Genomic DNA, 22,485 nt, shown 5'->3' with positions numbered 1-22,485 from the left:
GAAGGTCATTATTTTAGTTCATTTATTGTGTAACATTTGCGTAATTATTGGGTAGAACGCGGGTTACAGTAACATATTTCCTCTTCGACGTAAATTTCACGTGAATGAAGAACATGATTCATCTCAAGTCAGCCTCGTAATATTCACGTGAATTTCACGCAGATATTTTGACTAAAACTATCACTAACGCTTCACGTGTTTCTGTGACGCGATAATTTCGTTTATGAAAATGTAATTTCATAACCAAACAAACACGGGAGTATTAGGTTTACAAACCATGGTCTCCAAGGAAGGGATAATCACGTTATTATAATGGTGATATTGCAGTGACAATTGCGTGATTTAGTGTACGTGTGTTTTAGTGACCTAGTGCAATAAACGTATTAACACATTTACGTAAATGTCCGGTGTTTGAAGAACGTAACTCTCCTCAAGTCGATACCTTGATATTGACGTGATTTTCACGTGATTTTGTTTATTGGGTTGCTGTTAGCCGAAGGATGAGTGATCATTAAATTAGGACTCCCAGCGAAAAAAAAAATAGGGCTGGTGAGCGTTTAATAATTTCCTTTGTAGGTAGGCCTACCCCTTTTTTTTCTTCCAGAAAGTGACTCGTCTATTTTTGCTTTGAGATTTTCATTCGTAGGTAGGCCTACCCCTTTTTTTCTTCCAGAAAGTGACCTTTTAGTTCATCCCCCCACTTTGAAAAAGCCATCCACCGCCCCTGTTCTGTGTACAGGAATTTAAAGGGCCACTCTAACCGGAACGGCTAAAAAATGAAGAAAATAAAAGACATGTAGAATAATTTTTGACGGAGATTCCGGACATGACAATAATTTTTCTTAGAAATCATCAATAATTCTGGATTCTAGCCTTAAAAATGTCGGCTCAGAACGCTCAGAAAAAAAGCCCAGTTTCGGAGCTGTACTGTGCAACTGTTTATAACCTCACTGCAGTAGTCTCTCCGGTGAAAAGGAGGGCCGGTGACTTAGATATTAAAGGTCTTTAAAAAGGCAAACTATGATATTAATTGGGAAAAACAAGACATTTATCCCAAACATTATATGCACTTGATAATCCCAGTACGTTTCATTTATGGATTACAATGAGATTGTAAGATCCTTAGTTGTAGGACCACTCGGATATGCCCGCAATAACGTCGAATGCGTCATCAAGACCACGTGACCGTATTACCTTTTTCGAAGGGCGTAACCCAGCAAGCGTGAGAACTGTGAAAAATGGATGGTTATTATCATTTTTTTATCAATACAGAAATTTTCCGAAAGATATATAAAATGGAAACACTGGTAAAAAGAAATTTGTCTCAGGGGTGGTTGAGCATCTTCATCCTTTTATCAATCACAAGTGCCACAATGCTGTAACAAAATGTTCGGATCCAATTGACAAATGCAAGGATTTCAGTAGCATATACTATTATCAGATATTCTGTTTTGTCACATATTGATAATACTTTTGATGGAACAGGGACCAAATTCAAATCATTTTATTTACAAAGTGCAACAGGGCCTATCGATTGCCATAATTCTTTTCATCTTGCTTGCCATTCTGTTGCACATGTGTGCCTGCATAATGTGAGTTACAATTGAAACTGTTCATGCATACCACTGCCAAATGCGCAGTCATTTGAAGTTGGACCTAATGCGACTCGTCGCCATCTTGACTCGTCTGAAGCTCAAATTAGCTGTAGATATTGATGAATTAATTTTCTTCCGACAAGGTTTTCATTATCGAAGGAGTTTCTACATTGTCAACGTTCTCTTGGAATGCAATACAATTATTACGAAGGTAAGAATAGCAGATGAGGCCTAGATAGGGTGAGATTGTATTGTGTATCGCTTTGATAGAGTATGACAAATTTGGGATTTTAAACACGGAAGTGAGATAAAAATGTAAAAGAGAAAAAACGAATGTATGTGGGTAGACTATGTAGTTTGGAAGTGTATTTTTCCAAGTTTGTGTGAAAACGTGTTAGAGGCAAACAGATGGACACAAGTAGGTAATATTAGTTTATGGTGTGGATGAAACGGAATGAAGCAGTATATTTTAGTTCTATTTTGTCTATATAATCTGAGGCTTTAAAGCTAAGTTTGTAGCAGGTCCCCTGTTCTCTCCTCCCTTTGCTTGATATCTATCTTTGCTTCTCTCTCTCTCTCTCTCTCTCTCTCTCTCTCTCTCCCCCCTCGTGTGTATACATGTATTTCTGATCATCTCGATGTCAATGGTTTTACGTATAAATGAGCCTTGTTCTTCAAGATTGTTTGCTTTCCCTTGTAAGGTGGTGCCAAATTAGAATTTCCAATACGGCTGTACCCTGAATTCGATGGTTCCTTGATATATCTGTATGGTTAAGACTACAATTTGAATTCTTTGACAACATTCTGAAAGCCTTGTAAACTAGTAGCGCTAGCAGCATAGATTGACTAAGTAGGGCTATCATAACGTGCATGGGGGTGATGCATGGTTGACCGATTCTATTTTCCACAGTCCATTTGTCAGTGTTTTGTGTTTTTGCTTCATTACAAGAGACAAATTGACAGTCTGGGAGAAGTTCACATTCAGATTTTCTTTCTAGTTTAGTATACGAAATCCGTCCCATTTTTAAACGGTGAAGGCTCCGTCATAGATCCCGCCGTATTTTGGTTTGAGGGGGGGGGGGGTGTATAAGCACGTCAAGCCCTTTAAAATACATGTTTAAAGAAAATGTCGGGAGGCTATTGGGAAAGGTTAATTACAAAGTATTTGTTAATTGATGTATACACTGAGGTTATAGAATCATCAAAATGATGGAAAAAGAGATTCGATTTTAGTCACGTTCAGTGCTCACATAAATGGGGATATGGGACATATACATGTGCCTGTAAGTTTGGTTCAATATTTTAGCTATTTCTCGTAATATTTCAGATCTAAAGGCATTTGCAGAGCAACTCATATCAGATGAACATTTTGCCATGATATTATTTAAACAAAAGTAACACATTAAAAAGAATGAGACAAACTCAAAACTGTCAATTAAAGATGCTAGATCCGTAACAAGTACATTCAGATATAATTAAGAAGGCTACTTTTAATTGGTTTAAGACTTTAATCGTGGTGTTTAACTGTTGTTCTGAAATTCTAGTCATTTATTTTAGCGTCTGTAGATAAGAGTGAAATTTAAATTCGCCGTTTTTTAAATGAAATATCTTTGCTGTGCAATTTTTGACATTTTCATCGGGGGGGGGGGGGGCTATAGCCTCTAGCCCGATTTTTTTTTTCTGGTTTCACAATTCGGCTAGTGAGCGAAACGAGCGAGCCACAATTTGAGCAAGTATGTATTTTGTGAAAGTGTTAATAATTATCACCAAAATACACGAGAAAAGATATCAAAAACTGTCCCCCCCCCCCTCATCACGCGCGAAGCGCGGAAGCTTGACGTTTTCTTAAATAATTAGAGAAAGAAGACGATTCGTTGTACCATTTTCGACTCTTAACCCTTGTCTGAATTCAGTTTCCTCCCGCCCTCGCGAAGCGCGGAAGCTTTGCCCTTTCATTAATTATTAGAGAAAGAAGATTTGTTGTACCATTCTCGACTCTTATGACTTGACTGAATTCAGCCCCCCCCCCCTCGCCCGCGCGAAGCTTTCATAGTTTAATGAAATTATTAGAGAAAGAAGATGATTCGTTGTTCCATTCTCGACTCTTAATCCTTCTCTGAATTCAGTTTCCCCTCCTGCGCTTTGCGCGGAAGCTATGACGTTTCATTAAATTATTAGAGAAAGAAGACGATTCGTTGTACCGTTCTCGACTTGTCAGAATTTTCAAAAATATTTCTTTGTCTGCTCCTTTTTGTCCAATGTCCTCTTACTGCCCCTACCGCCCCTGGCTACGCGCCTGCTTTAAAGGAAAATAAAACAATCATGATTGTGATAGCACACAAATTAGGTTAGTTGAAATAAAAGGGAAAAAAGATCTATTACACCAACCATAGAAAAATAACGGCCGGGAGCGTCATAGTTTTGTGTTATCGGGCGAGGGCCGAGGCGTAGCGACCAAGCGAGATTTTGCAATGTTGAATGCTGAAATTATGCATTCTAGAAAATCCCTAAGCCCAATATGTACGTTCTTTCCGCTATATTTCTTTCTAGCTATTTTTCTAAATTTCCTGGGGGACGTGTCCCTCTATCGGGCCCAGGATTGCCGCCATGATTACTACCAACATGAGTTCAAATACAAGCACAAGCCAGTTGGTATGAGCTGAATCTAAATGAAGGGCAAAATAAGAGTTGTGAAGCGGCTCTACCGTTAATTAAAAATTTGACGGTTGAGTATATAACTTCTATTTAAAAGACATCCAAAATATTGTGCCCTTTTCAAATTTCTCACTAAAGAGTGATTACCGCAGGGGCTGTTCTTAACGTTTAACTTTGAATCCGCGGCTCAATATTTTATGCGGCCGGCCCGGCCCCCCCTCTATTCGATAACGTAAGAGGACCCTTTTTTTTTCTTTTTTTTTTTCTTTGGGGGGGGGGGGGGGTCTCGAAATTTGAAAAATTGACATTTTGCTCCGTTGAGGGGGGGGGGTGGTTGTTAAGGTATCCTTTTTTAGGTCAGCCATGGGAATATTTTTTTTTTAAATAATAATTAAAAAAAAATCCAAAGGGGGGGGGGGGGGGTTACACACATACAAAATACCAAAGGGGGGTTTAACCCCCCCCCCCCTTGTGTACGCGCCTGTGGCGAGCGTATAAGTATTCCCATGATAATACTGGAAATATAATCAACTAGCAAAAGTATCAAAGAGCACAAGGCTAAGTCCCAGTCAGTGGGTTACTAAAAACGATAACAGCGTGTTGATTGGGGTGGTTGATTGTATTGGTGTGACTAACCCTTTTTTCGGGGGGGGGGGGGGTTGTAAGGTGATACGGCACCCTTAAGCTTTCTCCTTCTCATTATGAGTCTGCGGACATTGAAGGATTTGCTATTACATTACTAAGAGCTTAAAGGTTTGGGTCCAAAATTCCTTACGAAGAGGTGGTACCAAACAAATTAAACCCTTTTTTTCTGGGGGGGGGGGGGGGGTGGGAGGGGGCTAACGTACTATAAGTACACTTATTGTACGCCAGATAGAACATACATGATTTAGTGGTTTTTGGGTGAAAATTAGAGTCGCTAATTTGGAATAGTTTCTCACTCTTCTTCTTTGACTCTCCAGTAATCAACATGAAGCTTGCATCAATGGTCCTTCTAGCCGTGGCATTTCGCGGCTTCAGTGAACAAGTGTATCGTCCATGCCCTCAGTTCTGGCTTTCATTTAACGGGAACTGCTACCGTTACTTCGGGGAGCGGGTCCCTTGGGGAGAGGCTCGGGATCGCTGCAGGGATCACTACTCCTTCAACGGACGGGCTGACTTAGTATCCATCCACACGGAACAGGAGAATGCCTTCGCTTACGAACTTCTCCGCTCTTCTGCAGACTTTACAACGGATACTGTAAATATGGATGACCTACTTTAGCTTAGACTGTTAATTAAAAGGAAATCAAACCTTGGTAGCAAACTGGTCTAGAAGAAATCACGATAATCAGAGAAGCACACTGGTGGAAGTTTGAAAGAAATTGGACAAAAATTGAGACAGTTATGAATTTAAAATTTGCAATCACTATCGGTATGGGTTATACAAATTGGCTGAATCGGTATTGAGTGTCTATGTGATGTAGTAGCGGACAACTTTCCCTCTTGTGCCAACATACAAAATGACTGAAATTTCAATTTCTGAAAAATGTATGACTTGGGATGATCTTTTCTTTTTAGAGGACCTTTAAATAGTGTACTCTCCATAATATATTTTGACTAGTGCCCAAAGGGTGAAGGCACATGGGTGAAAAACAGAAATCAGTGATACGTTTGTACACAACAAATGAAAGACTTATCCGTCACTAGCGTCTGAGTAAAAAAAAGTCTAGGCCTACACCTATAAAATTGCTAATTATTAAAAAAATTATCTATGAACAGTAAATTATTATTCACCTAATGAAAGAGTGTTTTATCCCGAATCATTTTGGTATCATTTTTGTGTGGTATGTGTTCACGCTTGGATGAACAGGAGACATTGTTTGCGAGAGTGCGAAAATCGACTTGCGCCAAAGTTGCTCTTGCAAACAATGCCTTCTGTTTATCCAAGCGTGAACACATACCACACAAAAAATGATACCAAATGATTTGGGATAGAACGCTCTTTCATAGGATGTATAGTAATATACTTTAGTAATATACTGTTCATAGATGATTTTAAAATAATTAGCAATTTTCTAGGTGTAAATTTGTGTATTGACTCATACGGTATATCACAATCCATTGACACAATTGACAATTGAGATTCGGAAAGCTGTAGTGATCTCATATGTTCATATATTCATAACTTTGTTATTATTGGACCGATATATTTCCAACTTTCGCCATTCTGCTTCTCTGGCTTTTCTGCTTTCATTCAAATGAACGTATTACAAGGGTTGGATTGCCTTTAACAAAAAAAAAAGTTTCCTGGGCATGGCTTAGATAGAAGGGCTAGTTCCGTTTAAAGATAAACTTCAGCTCTGGAAAAAAAAGAAGAAAATGAATTCTCACAGAATCTAACGAAACTTACACTGAATGTTCAAGATTACAAATAAATGTCATGTGCCAAACAATTTTGGAAGAAAATGTATACTGGCTGAGTGATGGGCATAGAAATATAAGGAAATCAAGGTAGTACTAGCCCCGACACCATTTGTGTTGTCCCATATACATCTTTCTGTGTATAGTGATTGTTATTTAACCAAGACTGGGCCAAATCTATGATGATTTTGATGACTCCAGAACCTTGCAGTACATACCAATACTTACATGCTATATGATCATTTTTTTTCTGATCCATTCCACACCTTTCTTTCACAATGCAATCGCATTACCGGAACTCACCTTTATCTTTAAGGTGTGTCTAGCCATAGACGTAATACTATGGTCTAGCTCATGTGTAACGTATGCCTAACCTATGCCTAACTTTTGAAGAGGACGTCGGCTTGCGCAAGTACAAATGTCCCCTGATAGTACAGCACACAAATTGGCCGTTCGGCTTCAGTTGGAGATACTCTAATGCACATTCTTTGTGTTTTCCCAACAAAACAATACAGAATCTTTGTTTACACGGCTCCGAGCAATAACTTACAAGGACGCCCTCTGATGAATGCAAACAAATATAGTAGCGATGTAACATGTAAAGGGGAAACATACATTAGGTTTATTAGCTATATAGTGATACAGAGTTTAAGTAAGAGAGAGAGAGAGAGAGATAGAGGGGAGAGGGTGTAAAGAGAGCGGTATAGAGAGATAATGAGAGAGAAAGAAAGAGAAACAAATGCAGAGAGAAAGAGGGGAGTGAGAAAAACAGATATGGGCTGACTTAGTACATGTAGAATATATAAGTTTTTAGTACGAGGGTTCTCTGGCAATATATTACATACACACTGTATTATGTAATTTTTTTTTGTAATGGGATAAATAACATAAAATCACTTCAAGTAAAGGCTCTTTTATTTCGACAGAGCAGAAAACACTTTGATGTGCCTTTTAATATGATTACTTAATAATGACGGATAATTCCAGTGAAAAAGAACTTGCAAGTAGTATTTGAACACATGAAACGTAAGAAGGAAAGGGGGCACGTACCCCCCCCTTATCGAATTAGGGGGAAAAAAGAAAGAAAGAGTAAATAGAGAGAGGTGGAAGGGGATAGGGGGAGGGGGAGAGAAAGAGAGAAAGAGGAAGAGAGAGAGAAAGAAAGAAAGAGGTAAAGAGAGAAACAGGTTGCAGGGAAGGGAGGGTAGATGAAAGGGTGAAATGGCGAATATAAATCTTCCTCAGGATTTATTAAAATTCGTGACAATACAACGGCATATTGTTCTATTCATTTGAACAGTCAAGAGTATTGTTTTCTTTTCCAATGTCCCACCATGCTAATGTTATAGATTACGGGGAACGGCATTCCGAAGCTAGCCCTGCGCTAATGTTCTTTGACAAGACATTAATCTACACTGTCGCTCATAAAGGTGGAATATTTTAGTTTTACCCCAATGTATGGAATTATTAAAAAAAATTGTTTAAAAATAATAGATCTAGATAACAGTATACATTCTCAGATTTTATTGAATAATAATTTGCTAATGTGTGTTTTGCGGGACTGCTAATGCATGTGTATGCTACTATGCTTATAAACTAGGGGACTTACTCCCTCAAGTAATAAATGACAGTAATGAGGATTAATGCCCCACAAAAGGGCACTCATATAGCACATCGATACGGTTTTGATCCTGGGGCCTCACAGTTACGAGGCCATTGTTTTGTCACTGAACCATGACTGTACGCAGCGGGGGCTAGGGTAGGGGGCAGTTTCCATAAATTAAAAAAAAAACAGAAAATGCAATAAATTTTCAATAATTTATTGCATTTTACCCCGGTCCCTGACATAAACAAATTCTCTGGACGGCCATGTATTATGGCTCAAGGCATGGGCACACAGAAGATTTTTTTATTTTGGGAACCGGGGTAAAATGCAATAAATTATTGAAAATTTATTGCATTTTCTGTGTGTTTTTTTTAAATTTATGGAAACTGCCCCCTACCCTAGCCCCCGTTGCGTACAGTCATGGTTCAGTGACAAAACAATGGCCTCGTAACTGAGAGGCCCCAGGATCAAAACCGTGTCGATGTGCTATATGAGTGCCCTTTTGTGGGGCATTAATCCTCATTACTATCATTTATGACTTAAGGGCATAGGTCCCCTAGTTGATAAGCATAGTAGCATACATATGCTTTGGAAGTCACGCAAAGCACACATTGGCAAATTATTGTTCAATAAAATCTGAGAATGTATACTATTATCTAGATCTATTATTTTTAAATTATTTAAAAAATAATTCCATATATTGGGATAACAAAAAAATATTCCACCTTTATGAGCGACAGTGTATATTTGCCTCTCTCCATTCAGTTATTAATGGGTAGTAAGCCCTGGTTACGTTGGCGGCTGGGCTATAACCAGGGTAATAATGTATAAGTGTCACAAATAACAAGGCGCCACGGATATGAGCGTTATACAGTGCGACCCCCTAAAAACAAAACCGAGAATTATCGATGTTTTATCATAACTTAATCAAAATTATAATACAAAAATGACACATATTTATAAAGCTTAGATCCTCTTCTTTCATTTAATGCAATTCATATGATGCATATTTCACGCATGAGTGATTAAAAGCAATTTGAAGGAAGGAAACAAAAAAGTCATTCGGCGACCGGTATCTGAATTTCGAAGAAAAATTCACATTTCTAGAAAGTTCAGTTTCTTCCCTTTCATATGAAACCTGAATTGGGAAAAATGAGCAAGGAATAACAAAGTTCTGTTTGTTTAAAGTAATGCTTGAATTTCCATAATTTGATTTAACAAGTTCGTTTTCATTGGCTGCCTGCCGTAGCAACAAGCAGAATTGACAACAGACTTAACCCCGTTTCATTGACAATCAGACATGCATGAAGCCTTTCCTCTATGTCTCATCGTCAACGAGACGGAGTTAAAGTAGATATTCATTGATTTTAAAAACTATGTTTATTTTCATTATTGCAAAGTTGAAACTTTGATTCGACAAGGTTATCAAAATTCAATGCTTGGAAACATTATGTAATGATTATTATAAATTACAAAACGTTAATAAATACAGCCCCGGCATAGCACATGAAGAGCTCTCCGAACGCTGCTGAGATGTATGAGATCACAGTATGGACATGATTTGCACAAGCAGACGATGTCCCATGACATCTCACACATTTTCAGTGCCTGTGTTTTCATCTTCTCTCGAGTTCTTTCTCTTACTTCTCTACCGTCAGGCTAAATGTATAATCTATTGCCTCACTCTAAACCCCGCGCATGGTTTTATTTTGATGAAAAATGCAGCGATACGAAAAAAAAAGGAATCTATCGCTTGTAAACAAAATAAGAAGCCATTGTATATTCGTCGTTTCAAGAGAGAACAAATGCCGTCCTTAATATCATTCCGGGTTTTTTTCAATTTGAAAGTCTGGTTTCTTTGATTGTTAATTAACCCCTATCCTGCTTATTTACAAGCAAAAGATTTTAGTTATCGGAATCGGGTCACATCCCTTTTTGAATGGTTTGACATGCCATTTCATTTATATGCACTAAACTCATCATAATTTGACAAATAATAGCTTAGCAATTACGTTCATTCTTTATGGGATGTCGTCTGCTTGGGCAGTATTGGTCCATATTGTGACGTCATTAACACATCGTTATTTTTCTGGCGAATCTCTCGTATATCCCAACTGCTATGGAGGTGGTTGTATTTGTATTTTTATAAATCACCCGTTATGTAGTTGACCTAAAACTTGTACGATGGCCATTTGTTAGCTTACCAGTTTCTAGTGATACATTAGTTGACATATTTGTGATGTTCTTTGAATTTCACCTTTAAGTCTTTTGTCAATTTTGTTTGTTGCTACGGCCGGCAGCCAGTGAAAACGAATTCGTTTAATCAAATTATGAAAATGCAAGGATCACTTTAAACAAACAGAACTTTGTTATTCCTGGCTCATTTTTTCCTGATTGAGGTGTTATATAGAGCAGAAAATGAACTTTCTAGAAGTGTGAATTTTTCTTCGAAATTCAGATACAGCCCGCCAAATGATTTCTTGGTTCCCTTCCTTCAAATTGTTTTTAATCACTCATGCGTGAAATATGCATCATATGAGTTGCATTAAATGAAAGAAGAGGATCTAAGCTTTATACATATGTGTCATTTATTAATTATAATTGTGATTAAGTTATGATAAAACATCGATAATTCTCGGTTTCGTTTTTTCTGGGTCGCACTGTATAATAAGCCACTATTACATGCGGTTCATAAACAATGATACATTCACTTTTCTTCTGATCTAAACCTTTCTTCTAATCTGATTGTAATGATTTGTTTTATTACTGATTTTGGTGCTGTTGTCCTGGACAGAGTGCTTGGATTGGTGCCTACCAGACAATACAAGGCGGACCCTTCATTTGGTCTGATGGATCTGATCTAAACTTCGAGCGGTGGTTGCCGGGTGAGCCGTCCAACAGTGGTAACATTGAGGACTGCGTCCATTTGCATCGTGGGAACGCAGGGGATGATATCCTCCAGCCTTGGAACGACCGTTCTTGTGGATTTGACACGCCTTTCATTTGTAAGGTGGTGCCAAATTAGAATTCCCAATTCGGCTGTACCCTAAATTCGAAGCTTCCTTGATATATCTGTATGGTTAAGACTACAATTTGAATTCTTTGACAACATTCTTAAAAACCTTGTAAACTAGTAGCGCTAGCAGCATAGATTGACTAAGTAGGGCTATCATAACGTTCAGGGGGTGATGCATGCTTTATCGATTCTATTTTCTACAGTCCATTAGTCAGTCTCTTGTGTTTTTGCTTTTATATTGCAAGAGACAAATTGACAGTTTGGGAGAAGTTTACATTTATTTTTCTTTTTAGTTTAGTATACAAAATCCGTCACATTGTTAAACGGTTTAAAGGCTCCTTTACAGATCACGCTGTATTAACCAACCTTTTTTTTTTGTGTGTGTGGGGGGGGGGGTGGGGTGTATAGGCTCTTCAAGCCCTTTAAAATACATGTTTAAAGTACATTTCTGGAGGCAATTGGGAAAGGTTGATAACAAAGTATTTGAGAATTGCTGTATACGCTGAGGTTATAGAATCATCAACATGAGGGAAAAGGATATTCAATTTTAGTCACGTTCAGTGATTACAGTATCGAGTATATGGAACACACACGTGTGGCTTAAAAGTTTATTCCAACACTTTAAGCTATTTCTCGTTTTATTTCAGATTTGAAGGCAATTCAAGAGCACTTCATTTCAGAGGACATTTTTGCCGTAATATTATTCAAACTAAAAAAAAGTAAGAAATTCAAAAGAAAGAGAAAAAAAAAACCAAAATTCTTATCCCTGTACCAGCTCTCAGCCTTCTCTTCACGAGTGAGTGCAATGTTAATAAGATGTTAGATCTGTATAAAGTAATTTGACATATAATTAAGAAGGATACTTTTAATTGGTTATAGACTTCTGTCATTGTGTAACTGTTGTTCTGGAAATCTAGTAATTTAGCTTAGCGTCTGAAGATAAGAGTGAAATTTAAACTCACAGTTTTTAAAAAATATCTTTGCCATCGAAATCTACAAAATGTGATCGGATAGATTATGCTTCTTGAAATTAAAGAAATGTTATTTGAAAAGGTGAATTATTGTAACGTACCACTGAATATATGTTTCATCATCTCTTTTTTTGTTTTGTAGTGCTTCCTTTCTTTTTTTCGCATTTATTGCAACATGTTTCCTTTCTACTGTTCGACTAAGCCAACTTTATTCCATGCTTTTATAGCTGGAATAAATGAATTACAGGTCATATCTAACAATTTTGATTGTTTATTTGTTCTTATGTTCAACTATGTTCAAGGTTAACATGAGTTAGTCTAGTCATGAGGACCGAGTATGAAGAGAGGGATATAAAAAGTGGATTAGATAAATGTATTTCGTTTGTGTACGAGAGAACTTGTCAAGTAATCATGGGTCATCGTTAGTTCGATGTTCCCTGATGATACACTTATTTTGGACTTGATTTCACGCGTTTAGGACTAAAGACTTTCTTTAAACTAGATCTTCACTATCATAAGAACTTCAAGAGAAAAGAATTATATTTTATGGGAGCCATGTCCTGCATATTATACCCATCGTTCCCTGGTACCCCCGGCAGGGCTCTGCCCTGGACCTCAGTCGTAAGGACAGAAGTGAATCCCCATGACAACAATTTGATGTACAAAGTTATCCTTATGAGAGAAAGAGTGCGTGTGTGTGTTTCTATCGATCAAGACGGCTATCTTGAAATTTCTGACAATGCCGAAGTGCTCTAATTCGAGAGCTTTCACAAGCTCACGAGTCACCACATCCCCAAGAAGGAATCTCTCACGTTTGCTTCGCCCCCCCTTTTTTTTGGAAAATTCCGGATCCGGCAATGCAGAGGTGAATAGCCAGTAACTTGTGACTATGGCATAAGTTAGTAGGAGAGGAACTTGCAACATACCAAGGAAAAGAAGCAAGGGAAATTCCTCATTTAAAAAAAAAATAGGCGTTTAAAACGTTAAAACTAAACTTTTGCTCGCGTTTATCAATTGCCCCAGATAATGGGTTAATATGGCATTAGTCCAGGAACTAGCCAGATTTTATATTTTATCTCTGTGACATTATCTACACTTCCTTCAACATCAACGAATTCGTACGCCCGCGTCACGTCATCTTCTGCTTGCAGCTAGTACGAGGAGATCGGAGTGGTAGAGATTATTCAATATTAAATTGGCCAGATTCTTGTCTTATATGTGACGGTAATTATTTCGGTAGGCATGATTTGATTAGTAGTGGAGGCATGTTTCTAAAAATAGCCACAACCCTAACACTAACCCTACTTGATGCACATGGTAGTGTAGGCAAAGCATGAGGTGACAAATATCTACATGTACCATTACGCTACAGGCTTTAAAAAAAGAGAAACATGCACTGCTGAATGATCTGATTTATCCGGTGGTTTCACTCGTGCTTTTTTTTTTGTCGTAAATTGATTTTACAACTCAATTTGGGAGATAATTTGAAGGGCAACAAAATCTCGTCTTTAAACCTGTATGGGTATATTAAAATGGGGTACTCTTAGGAAGGTAAAGGGGCAATTATTATAAAGAAAAAAGGGGCACTATTCAGAAGGCAAAAATCACTTATTTGAAAGGAAATGGGCACTTATCATACCAAAACATGGGCTATCATCAGAGATGAAAACGGGCACCTTACTACAAAGGAAAAGGGACACTTGTCAAAGTACAAAGGCACCTTCAGATTTGGATAGGGACACTTATCACTGAGAGGTGAAAAGGGACTGGGGGAAAGGGTATAAAGAGAAAGAGGCACTTATTAGGAAGAAAATGGATCATTTTTCCCTTCTGGGTATTTTTGGGGCACGTGAAAAAAGCGAATCCCTATTTTTTTCTCTCTTTCTTTATTATTAAGTTAATTTTTGTTCTTCTTTTAATTTCAATTCTTTCCTTGTTTATTTCTTTTGTCCTTTCTAATAATATAACAGTTTTCATTTTCTTTTTCTATCTTTCTTGCCTATTTTCATAATTTGTCCTTTCTTTTTTCCTTTCCTTTCTCTTTTGTTCATTTTAAATTAATTTAAACGCTCAGTAAGATCACATTGAGGGATTCACTTTATTTTGCACCCAAAGTTTCCGGTGAACTATCGTAATGTTTATTTTTTCATTCCCATAAGCGGAATATAATAGATTTAAAAAAAAAATAAACACAGATTCGCTACAGAATAGGTTATGACCTCCTAAGTCATAATATAAGAGGAAATCATGCAATATCCTGGCTCCACAAACCTCCTGATGATTTTTGTTTAAGCCCCACTGTCCTTCTTGTAGCTACTTGCTCCCTCTATATAGAAAACTTCCCCAATCGGTGCCTGTTGGTCCCCCATGATCCTCTTTGTCTTATGTTAGTTGAGAGCTGAGCTAATGAGATAGCAACCTGTCAGTGACCTCGGTGTGTGGTCTAGTCCCTTCTGGCCCAGTAGTATTGACGGTCTTCAAAGCAACAAGGAATTAATTTAAAAAAAGAATTGTGTAACGAAACAAGTAAGTACATTCTTACGTGAAATAGAAAGGGTTTAAATCGTTCATATTCCGTAGTAAATAGCATCTTACCAGTGACAGGAGGAGGGGAAGTGTAGGGCCCAGTGGGAATTATTTCTTGGGTTCTTAATGGAGCTGAGGGTATTCGGTAATGACCTGATTAGCACAAATGACGTCCACAAATTCCAGGTCAAGCGAAAACAGAACAAACCCAAACAAAAGTTAACGAAACAAAACAAAATAAACAAACACACACTGAAATATCACCTTGATCTTAGAGGGCGGATGGCCTGTGTGGCACCTTGAAAACAACGAACCTTTCCCTCTGGCTAGCAGGCCCACGAGAAGAAGGAGGAATATAGAACTCTGTGAGACCAAAGCTGTTATCTTTGTTACTACAAGACTACGAGCCACAGTCATTTTGCACAGGAAAAAAAAAAGAAGGTAAATCGCTTAGAAACACTAATATATCGTAATTCCTAACGATATGTATATTAAAATAAAACTGGGACCAGAGGGATTTCGGTTTTTATAGGCCTACTAAAACGGATATTAATGCACTTCTAACTATCGTCATGGTCAAAGAATCTACTCAAGGAAAGCTGTCTACTTGAACAGACTCCGACTTGACACTTATCACAAATCATAAAGCATAGATAAGAGTCTAGCTCTGCCAGCCTCTGGCTACATCAAATCAGCTAAGTAGAGCCTCTGTAGTATGCCCTCAGTCTAGTTTCACTATGCATACACTGTTACTCACAGCGACTTGCTAGGCTTTGTGTCTGCAAACTATCAGGACATCTGCCTAGTAAAAGTAGGCCTGAAGCAAAGATAGTATACTTTGTATTCGAGATCATGTTTGGAGACTTTCCATATTGCTCCGGTTGTCTCATTTTCGCCAGAACAAACGTATGCTAGTTCGCGTATATAGCAGACGGAAATCGGCGGATCAGACGACACTTGATAGTGATTTTGTATGTGAGATTGCTTTGCTTAATATAAAATACAGTAATCTTTTCCATATCTTTAAACTATCAGTGATATCTGATAATTAAACAGTTAGTAAAATAAACCTACCAAACTACATAATTCAATGAAATACTTGACTGAAAGTAGGGGAGTTTGATGTGGTGCACAATTGCCTCCCTCTATTAATAATCGAATAGTCCATGTTTTTCATGAATATTCATGTTTTGCTCACCTCGGCAAAATGCTTGCCTATACTAAATGGACAAATTACGGTGGGGGTGGATAAAATGGACATAATGAACAAATCAGAACTGATCTATGATAATTCATGCTTCTTATCCTTCGTGTGCTTGACTTATAACCTTACAATCGCGTGGTAAATTGACTCCAAAGTTCGACTTGTTGTACATATGTTATATAGGCAATGGCGAGCTTGCAACCTATTTTGATCAAATTACGGTGGGTGAACTTTCAAAAGTCAATGGGACATGAGGGTTCCAATGAAAGAGCTAGTGATAACGTACGTCGGGATGGATGTGCTTTTCGTTTAAACAAAAAAAATAATGAATTTTTAACGATTTTTTTTGTGTAAAAATCCATAGGCTAACGTTTATGTTAGGCAGTTGCACTCTGCCGATAGGGGGCGTTCCAAATGAGACTGAACGGAGCTATATGAACATATTTTCACAAAGTAGTGCTATGCGATGTGTGTTATTTCCTGTTATTTTCAACTCTCATGATCTTTTCTTTCCTCATCCGGAAGCAGATGCCACCTCAGATGATCTACGGATCAACAGACTTAACACAAATCCTAGAGAACTATCAATAAATGTAAATATAAAACAAGAGAGAAAGAGAGAGATTGAGAAGGGGAGGAGGAGGGAGAGAGAGAATGAGAGAGAGAGAAAGAGAGGAGAGAGAATGGGGAGAGAGGGGAGAGGGATAAGGAGAGACTGAGAGGGAGAGAGAGGGAGAAAAAGAGAGAGAGAGTGAGGTGGGGGGGGGGGGGTAGAGAGAAATCACCCGCGATAAAGTCTACGTAGTCAGAACAAATTAATATCGGGCGTATTCCTCTAAATTAAATGTTATTATAATTCAGTTTTATTTGGCATCATAACAAACAATAAAAATCATAAATACCGAATAAATGATAGGCCGGGGTCTATTGAAAGGAACTTGTACTTGTACATCATGGTAAACACAATATTAAATTAAATAGCGAAGTAAATAAAACTTAAAATATATACGTACATTCAGAAGAAGAAAGAGAAAACAGGACTGTCCATTAACTACTAGCTAGGTATCATCCATGTATATACACACCAACAATCACACGCAAACATACAGGAGCAAAAAAGTTCAAAAGTTCAAAATGAGAAATAGAAAAAAGGGAAGAGGTGAGATTCAGAAAGATTAGAAAGGGTCTACTCAATCAAGGAAGACATTGTTTAAAAATGTAACGTTTAAATAGAGTTTTAAAATGAGAAAGTGTGGAGCTGGACTACAAATTGAATTTCATTCATGTTCTCCTGTAAAACGGATAGAATGGTTCTTATAGTTAAACGAGTCTTGGGTCGCCCCCCCCCAAAAAAAAAAAAAAAAAAACCGCGGCCAAAAAAAAGAAAGAAAGAGAGAAAGAGATGGAAAGAAGTAAAAGGACGTATAGGAAGAAAAAGAGAAAAGAATTCGAGAACAGTACAACGAATCGTCTTCTTTCTCCCTTATAATTTAATGAAACGTCAAAGCTTCCGCGCTTTGCGCGGAAAGGGGGAAACTGAATACAGATAAGGATTAAGAGTCGGGAAAGGTACAACGAATTGTCTTCTTTGTCTAATAATACGTCAAAGCTTCACGCAGGAGGAGGGGGAGGGAACTGAATTCAAAGAAAGATTCGAGTCGAGAAAGGTACAACCAATAGTCTTCTTCAGCATACATAACTCCTATCCTCGCGAAAGGGGGGGGGGGTTCAGACAAGGATTAAGAGTCGAGAACGGTACTTTGAGTCGTCTTCTTTCTCTAATAATTTAATGAAACTTCAAAATCTCCGCGCTTTGCTCGGAAGGGAAATAACTGAATTAGATAAGGATTAAGAGTCGAGAATGGTACATCGAATCGTCTTCTTTGTCTAAGAATACGTCAAAACTTCCCGCGCTTCGCGAAGGAGGGGCGGACTGAAATCAGACAAGGATTATGAGTCGAGAAAGGTTCAACGAATCGTCTTCTTTCAAAGCTTCCGCGCTTCATTCAAAGTTTCCCCCCTCCCTGCACCCACCTCCTAGGGGGCATGAATTTTGTTTTACCCATCTTCTTTCTTTTCCTTTCTTTCTCTTTTTTTAACCGCCAAAACAAGGGGGTACGGGACGGCTATGCCCCCGCTTGAATCTGCGCCTGCTGTGCATGCATATCACTGCAAAATGCGCAGTAGTTAACGTTGGACGATATGCGACTCTGCGCCATCTTGACTTGTCTGAAGCTCAAATTAGATATTAATGATATAATCTTCCTCCGACAAAGTTTTCATTATCGAAGGAGTCTCTACATTATCAACGTTCTTTTGGAAATTACATAGATTTGAATAGCACCTGACGTCTAGATTGGGTGAGATTGTATTGTGTATCGCTTTGATGTAGTATGAGCAATTTGGGATTTTAAACACGGAAGTGAGATAAAAATGTAAAATAGAAGAAACGAGTGTATGTGGGTAGACTATGTAGTTTGGGGTGCATTTCTAAGTTTGTGAAAAGAAGTGTTAGAGGCAATCAGGAGGAGAAACGAAGGTTATAATGTTAGGATGCAGGTAAAGCGGAATGAAGCAGTGTATTTTACCTCTATTTTCTTCAATATAAACTGAGGCTTTAAAGCTAAATATGTACATCCCCTTTTTCTCTTCCACCTCTGCTTTTTTCCCTCTTTTTTCGCTCTCTCTCTTTTCCCTCGTGTGTATACATGTGTTTCTCTTCAATCAAGCAATTTAACATAGAAAACAAATAATTACAGGGAAAACGGCGTACTTTCTAAAAGCATACAACTTCTATTGATAGGCTAGATACACTCAATGCAATGTAAATATATAAGAACAAAAAGAAGAATAGAAGAATTAATGAAAAGAATATAAGAGATATAGGGAGTACGAGTAAAGTTGTTAAAAACGTACTGCAACAAGTATAATGGTAACGAGTGCATAAGAATTCTCATGGTATGACTGGAAACATAATCAAGTAGCAAAAGTATCAAACAACAAAAGGCTAAGTCAGCGTGATTACGAAAATGATATTATTGTGTTTAAAGGGCTGGTTGATTTTCATGGTATGACTTAACACTTTTTTTTGGGGGGGGGGGGTAAAGTAAAACGGAAACCCTTTCTCCTTTTCAGTATGAGTTTGCAGACATTACATTTAAGGATTGGCTATCACAATGCTAGGTGCTTTGAGTTCTGGGCCCACAATTCCTGGCGAGGAGATGGTACAAAAATAATTTACACTTTTTGTGGGGGGGGGGGGGGCGAAACATATCATTACTGCACTTATCGTACGCCAGATTGGAAAATACATGATAAGTAATTCTTTGGTGTGAATTGAAGTCGTTAATCTGTAATAGTTTATTTTCTTCTCCCTCTTCTTTTTTGACTCTGCAGTAATCAACATGAAGCTTCTGCTCGCATCAATGGCCGTTCTAGCCGTGACAGTTTACGGCTTGGATGCCAATGTGTGTCATCCGTGCCCCCAATTCTGGCTTCCATTTAACGGGAGCTGCTACCGTTACTTCGGGGAGCGGGTCACTTGGGGAGAGGCTCGGGATCAGTGCAGGGATCACTATTCCTTGAATGGACGGGCTGATTTAGTATCCATCCACACGGAAAAGGAGAACGCTTTCGCTTACAACCTTTTTCGCTCTCCTGCAGGCATCACACCGGATCATGTCACGGTAAGTATGGATAACCAAGCTTAGACTCTCAATTAAAGAGAAATCCTGTCTTGATAGCAAAGTACTCTAGAAGAAGCGGGATAATCAGAGAAGCATACTGGTGAAAGTTTGAATATTTTCAGACAAAAATTGAGAAATTTAAGAAATTCTGAGAGGCTACAATCACTATAGGTATGGGTTTTTCAAATAGTCCCTATCGTTAGTTTTCTTTGATGTAGAGGCAGACAACTTTCCCACTTTTACCAAAACACAAAATGACAGAGTTTCATTTTTCGAAAAATATATGACTTGGGAATGCTTCTTCTTTTAAAAATAATATACTCTACATAACATATTTTGTGAAGTACCCGGTTTTGATCCTGGGGGCTTACAGTAACGAGGCCATTGCTTAGCCAATGAATCATGACTGTACGCAGCGGGCGCCAGGTTACGTCGAAATGCAATAAATGTTCAATAATTCATTACATTTTGCCCCGACCCCACACATAAAACAATCTTCTATGTGGGCATGCCTTGAACCATAATGCATGGCCTTACAGAGTATTTTTTTTCCTGTTGGGGACTGGGGGAGAATGCAATGAATTATTGAAAATGTATTGCATCGTCTTAGTTTTTTTTTGTGGGGGCTAGCGCCCGCTGCGTACAGTCATGATTTATTGGCTAAGAAATGGCCTCGTTACTGTGAGCCCCCAGGATCAAAACCGGTGTCGATTTGCTATATTAGTGCCCTTTTATGAGGCATTAATCCCCATTACTGTCAGTTATGACTTAAGGACGTAGGTCCCGTAGTTGATTAGCATAGTAGCAAACACATGCTTTAGCAGTCACACAAAACAAACACTCCCCAATTGTCATTCAATAAAATCTGAGAATGTATACTATTATATAGATCTATTAGGAATAAATCATTGTCAAAATCATTCAATAAACTTGGGTAAAAATAATTATTCCACCATTATGACCAACAGTGTATATATATATATATGACATAAATAAAATGGGTCAAAGTAAAATAAAAGCTCTCTAGTTAAAGGCTCTTTGGCGACAAAGCAGAAAATACTTTTATGTGTTTTTAAATATGATTTTAACGGTAACTACAAGTGTAACACTAAAAGTACAATAATTATGACAACACATGGCAATGGCGTAGCTCAGGGGCACGTTATCCCCTTATTGAGTGGCGGAAATAGGGGAAACAAAAGAAATGAGCAAAGGGAGGGGATAGAGGGAGAGGGGGAAGGGGAGAGAAAGAAAGAAAGAGGAAGACGGAGAAAAAGACGTGGGAGGGGGGTTCGGTTTGAGGAAAGAGAAAGAAAGAAAGAAAGAGAAAGAGAGAAAAGGGTTTTTGAGGAGGGAAAGTAGATGGAAGGGTGAAATAGCGATTATAAATTTTCGTTAGGATTTATGACAATTCGTGAAAATGCAACGGCATATTTTTCTATTCATGTGAACTTTCAAATTGTGTGGATTGTAAGGAACGGGGTTCGGAAGCCAGCCCTGCACTAATGTTCTTTGACAAGACATTAATCTATATTTGCCACTCTCCATTCAGTTATTAATGGGTAGTGAGCCCTGGTTACGTTGGCGGCTTGGCTAAAACCAGGGTAATAATGTATAAGTGCCACGAGCAACACAGCGTCAGGGATATTAGCAGTGTATCATAAGCCATTAATACATGCAGTTCATAAACAACGATTACTCTACATTTTTCTAATTTGATTTTACTGATTTATTTTTTTACTGATTTGTTTGTTGTTGTCCTGGACAGGCTGGGCCGCCATACTATGGAGCTTGGATTGGTGCCTACAAGACAACCCCAGGCTCAACCGGACCTTTCATTTGGTCTGATGGATCCGGTCTAAACTTCGAGCAATGGTTTGAGGGTCAGCCGTCCAATTGGGAAGGAAATGAGGACTGCGTCCATTTGTGGCGTAAGAACGCAGAAGATGATATCCTCCAATCTTGGAACGACCTTTTCTGTGAAAGGGACCTGCCTTTCATTTGTAAGGTGGCACCAAATTAGAAATGTAGCCTGAATTGATGCTTTCTTGATATACATCTGTATTGATATTAAAGGCTATAATTAGAATCCTTTGAACAAATCTTGAGAACCTTAGAGATCGTTACTTCTAGCAATATAGATTGAATAATTAGGACTATTATAACGTTCAGAGGGTGTTGCATGCATGACCGACTCTGTTGTCCACAGTCCTAGTCAGTCGTGTGTTTTTTCGCTTTAATAGGGACTTTTAGATTTGCACGTCGACAGCTTCGACTGCAACGTGTGACGTCATTTTAAGGCACTGCGCATGCGTTACGTCGTCTCAGTCGGCGATCGAGAATGCATCAACCTTGATTTTCCTAAATCCAGTACATACATACATAAATATTGATATTTATATAGCGCCTTTACATGCTCAAGGTACTAGTATGCCGCGTGCGCATAAAATATACAGTTCCGCAGGTAGACAAAGGAACATCCCTTTCCTGCTATTATGTAAGAATGTGTATAACAGGTGTTATTTTGTTGAGGGTAGAATGAAGGACTGTATATTTTGTCCTCTTTCTTTGTCCGTGATGTTCATAGTGTTACTTCCTGCATGCATGTACATCTTCGAGTGTAATCCAAAAGATTTCTAATCATGTAGTCAACATGGGCAGTTAAGTACGTTGACACGCATGATCAGTCGGCGTTCGTCGTGTTCTCGTCCACTCAATCTAAAAGTCCCTATTGCAAGAGACAAATTGACAGTATTGGAAAAGTTTACATTTAGATTTTTTTTCTAGTTTGGTATACAAAATTGGCCACACAAATAACGGTTA

General features: G+C 38.2%; 1 protein-coding gene across 3 annotated transcripts; it reads left to right on the top strand.

Moving 5' to 3' along the window:
• The first annotated feature begins 1,667 nt into the window (after window positions 1–1,667).
• Window positions 1,668–21,942, top strand: LOC100891471 (echinoidin). 3 transcript variants are annotated; one of them, XM_030982996.1, is made up of 3 exons: window positions 1,668–1,806; window positions 19,373–19,662; window positions 21,431–21,942. In XM_030982996.1, exons 1-3 carry the CDS (start codon window positions 1,785–1,787, stop codon window positions 21,683–21,685), a joined length of 567 nt encoding a protein of 188 aa, XP_030838856.1. In that variant the 5' UTR covers window positions 1,668–1,784; the 3' UTR covers window positions 21,686–21,942. The 3 variants fall into 3 exon arrangements, with proteins under 3 accessions (XP_030838856.1, XP_030838857.1, XP_783001.3); XM_030982997.1 differs by lacking the exons at window positions 19,373–19,662; window positions 21,431–21,942 and adding exons at window positions 5,213–5,490; window positions 11,054–11,373; XM_777908.5 differs by lacking the exon at window positions 1,668–1,806 and adding an exon at window positions 18,178–18,336.
• The last annotated feature ends 543 nt before the right edge of the window (window positions 21,943–22,485 follow it).

This window comes from Strongylocentrotus purpuratus, unplaced genomic scaffold, assembly GCF_000002235.5.
Source record: "Strongylocentrotus purpuratus isolate Spur 01 unplaced genomic scaffold, Spur_5.0 spur5_scaffold_13, whole genome shotgun sequence".
NCBI classification, from domain to species: Eukaryota; Metazoa; Echinodermata; class Echinoidea; order Camarodonta; family Strongylocentrotidae; genus Strongylocentrotus; species Strongylocentrotus purpuratus.
Note: the sequence above shows the minus strand (reverse complement) of the source record. Positions and strands in the feature narration are given on the sequence as shown.

Excerpts from the sequence above, each read along its gene's own strand:
- LOC100891471 (XM_030982996.1), top strand. The coding sequence starts at position 1,785 with ATGCAATACAATTATTACGAAG. Across the intron at positions 1,807-19,372 it reads GCAATACAATTATTACGAAG|TAATCAACATGAAGCTTCTG; the intron begins GTAAGAATAGCA and ends TTGACTCTGCAG. Across the intron at positions 19,663-21,430 it reads TCACACCGGATCATGTCACG|GCTGGGCCGCCATACTATGG; the intron begins GTAAGTATGGAT and ends TGTCCTGGACAG.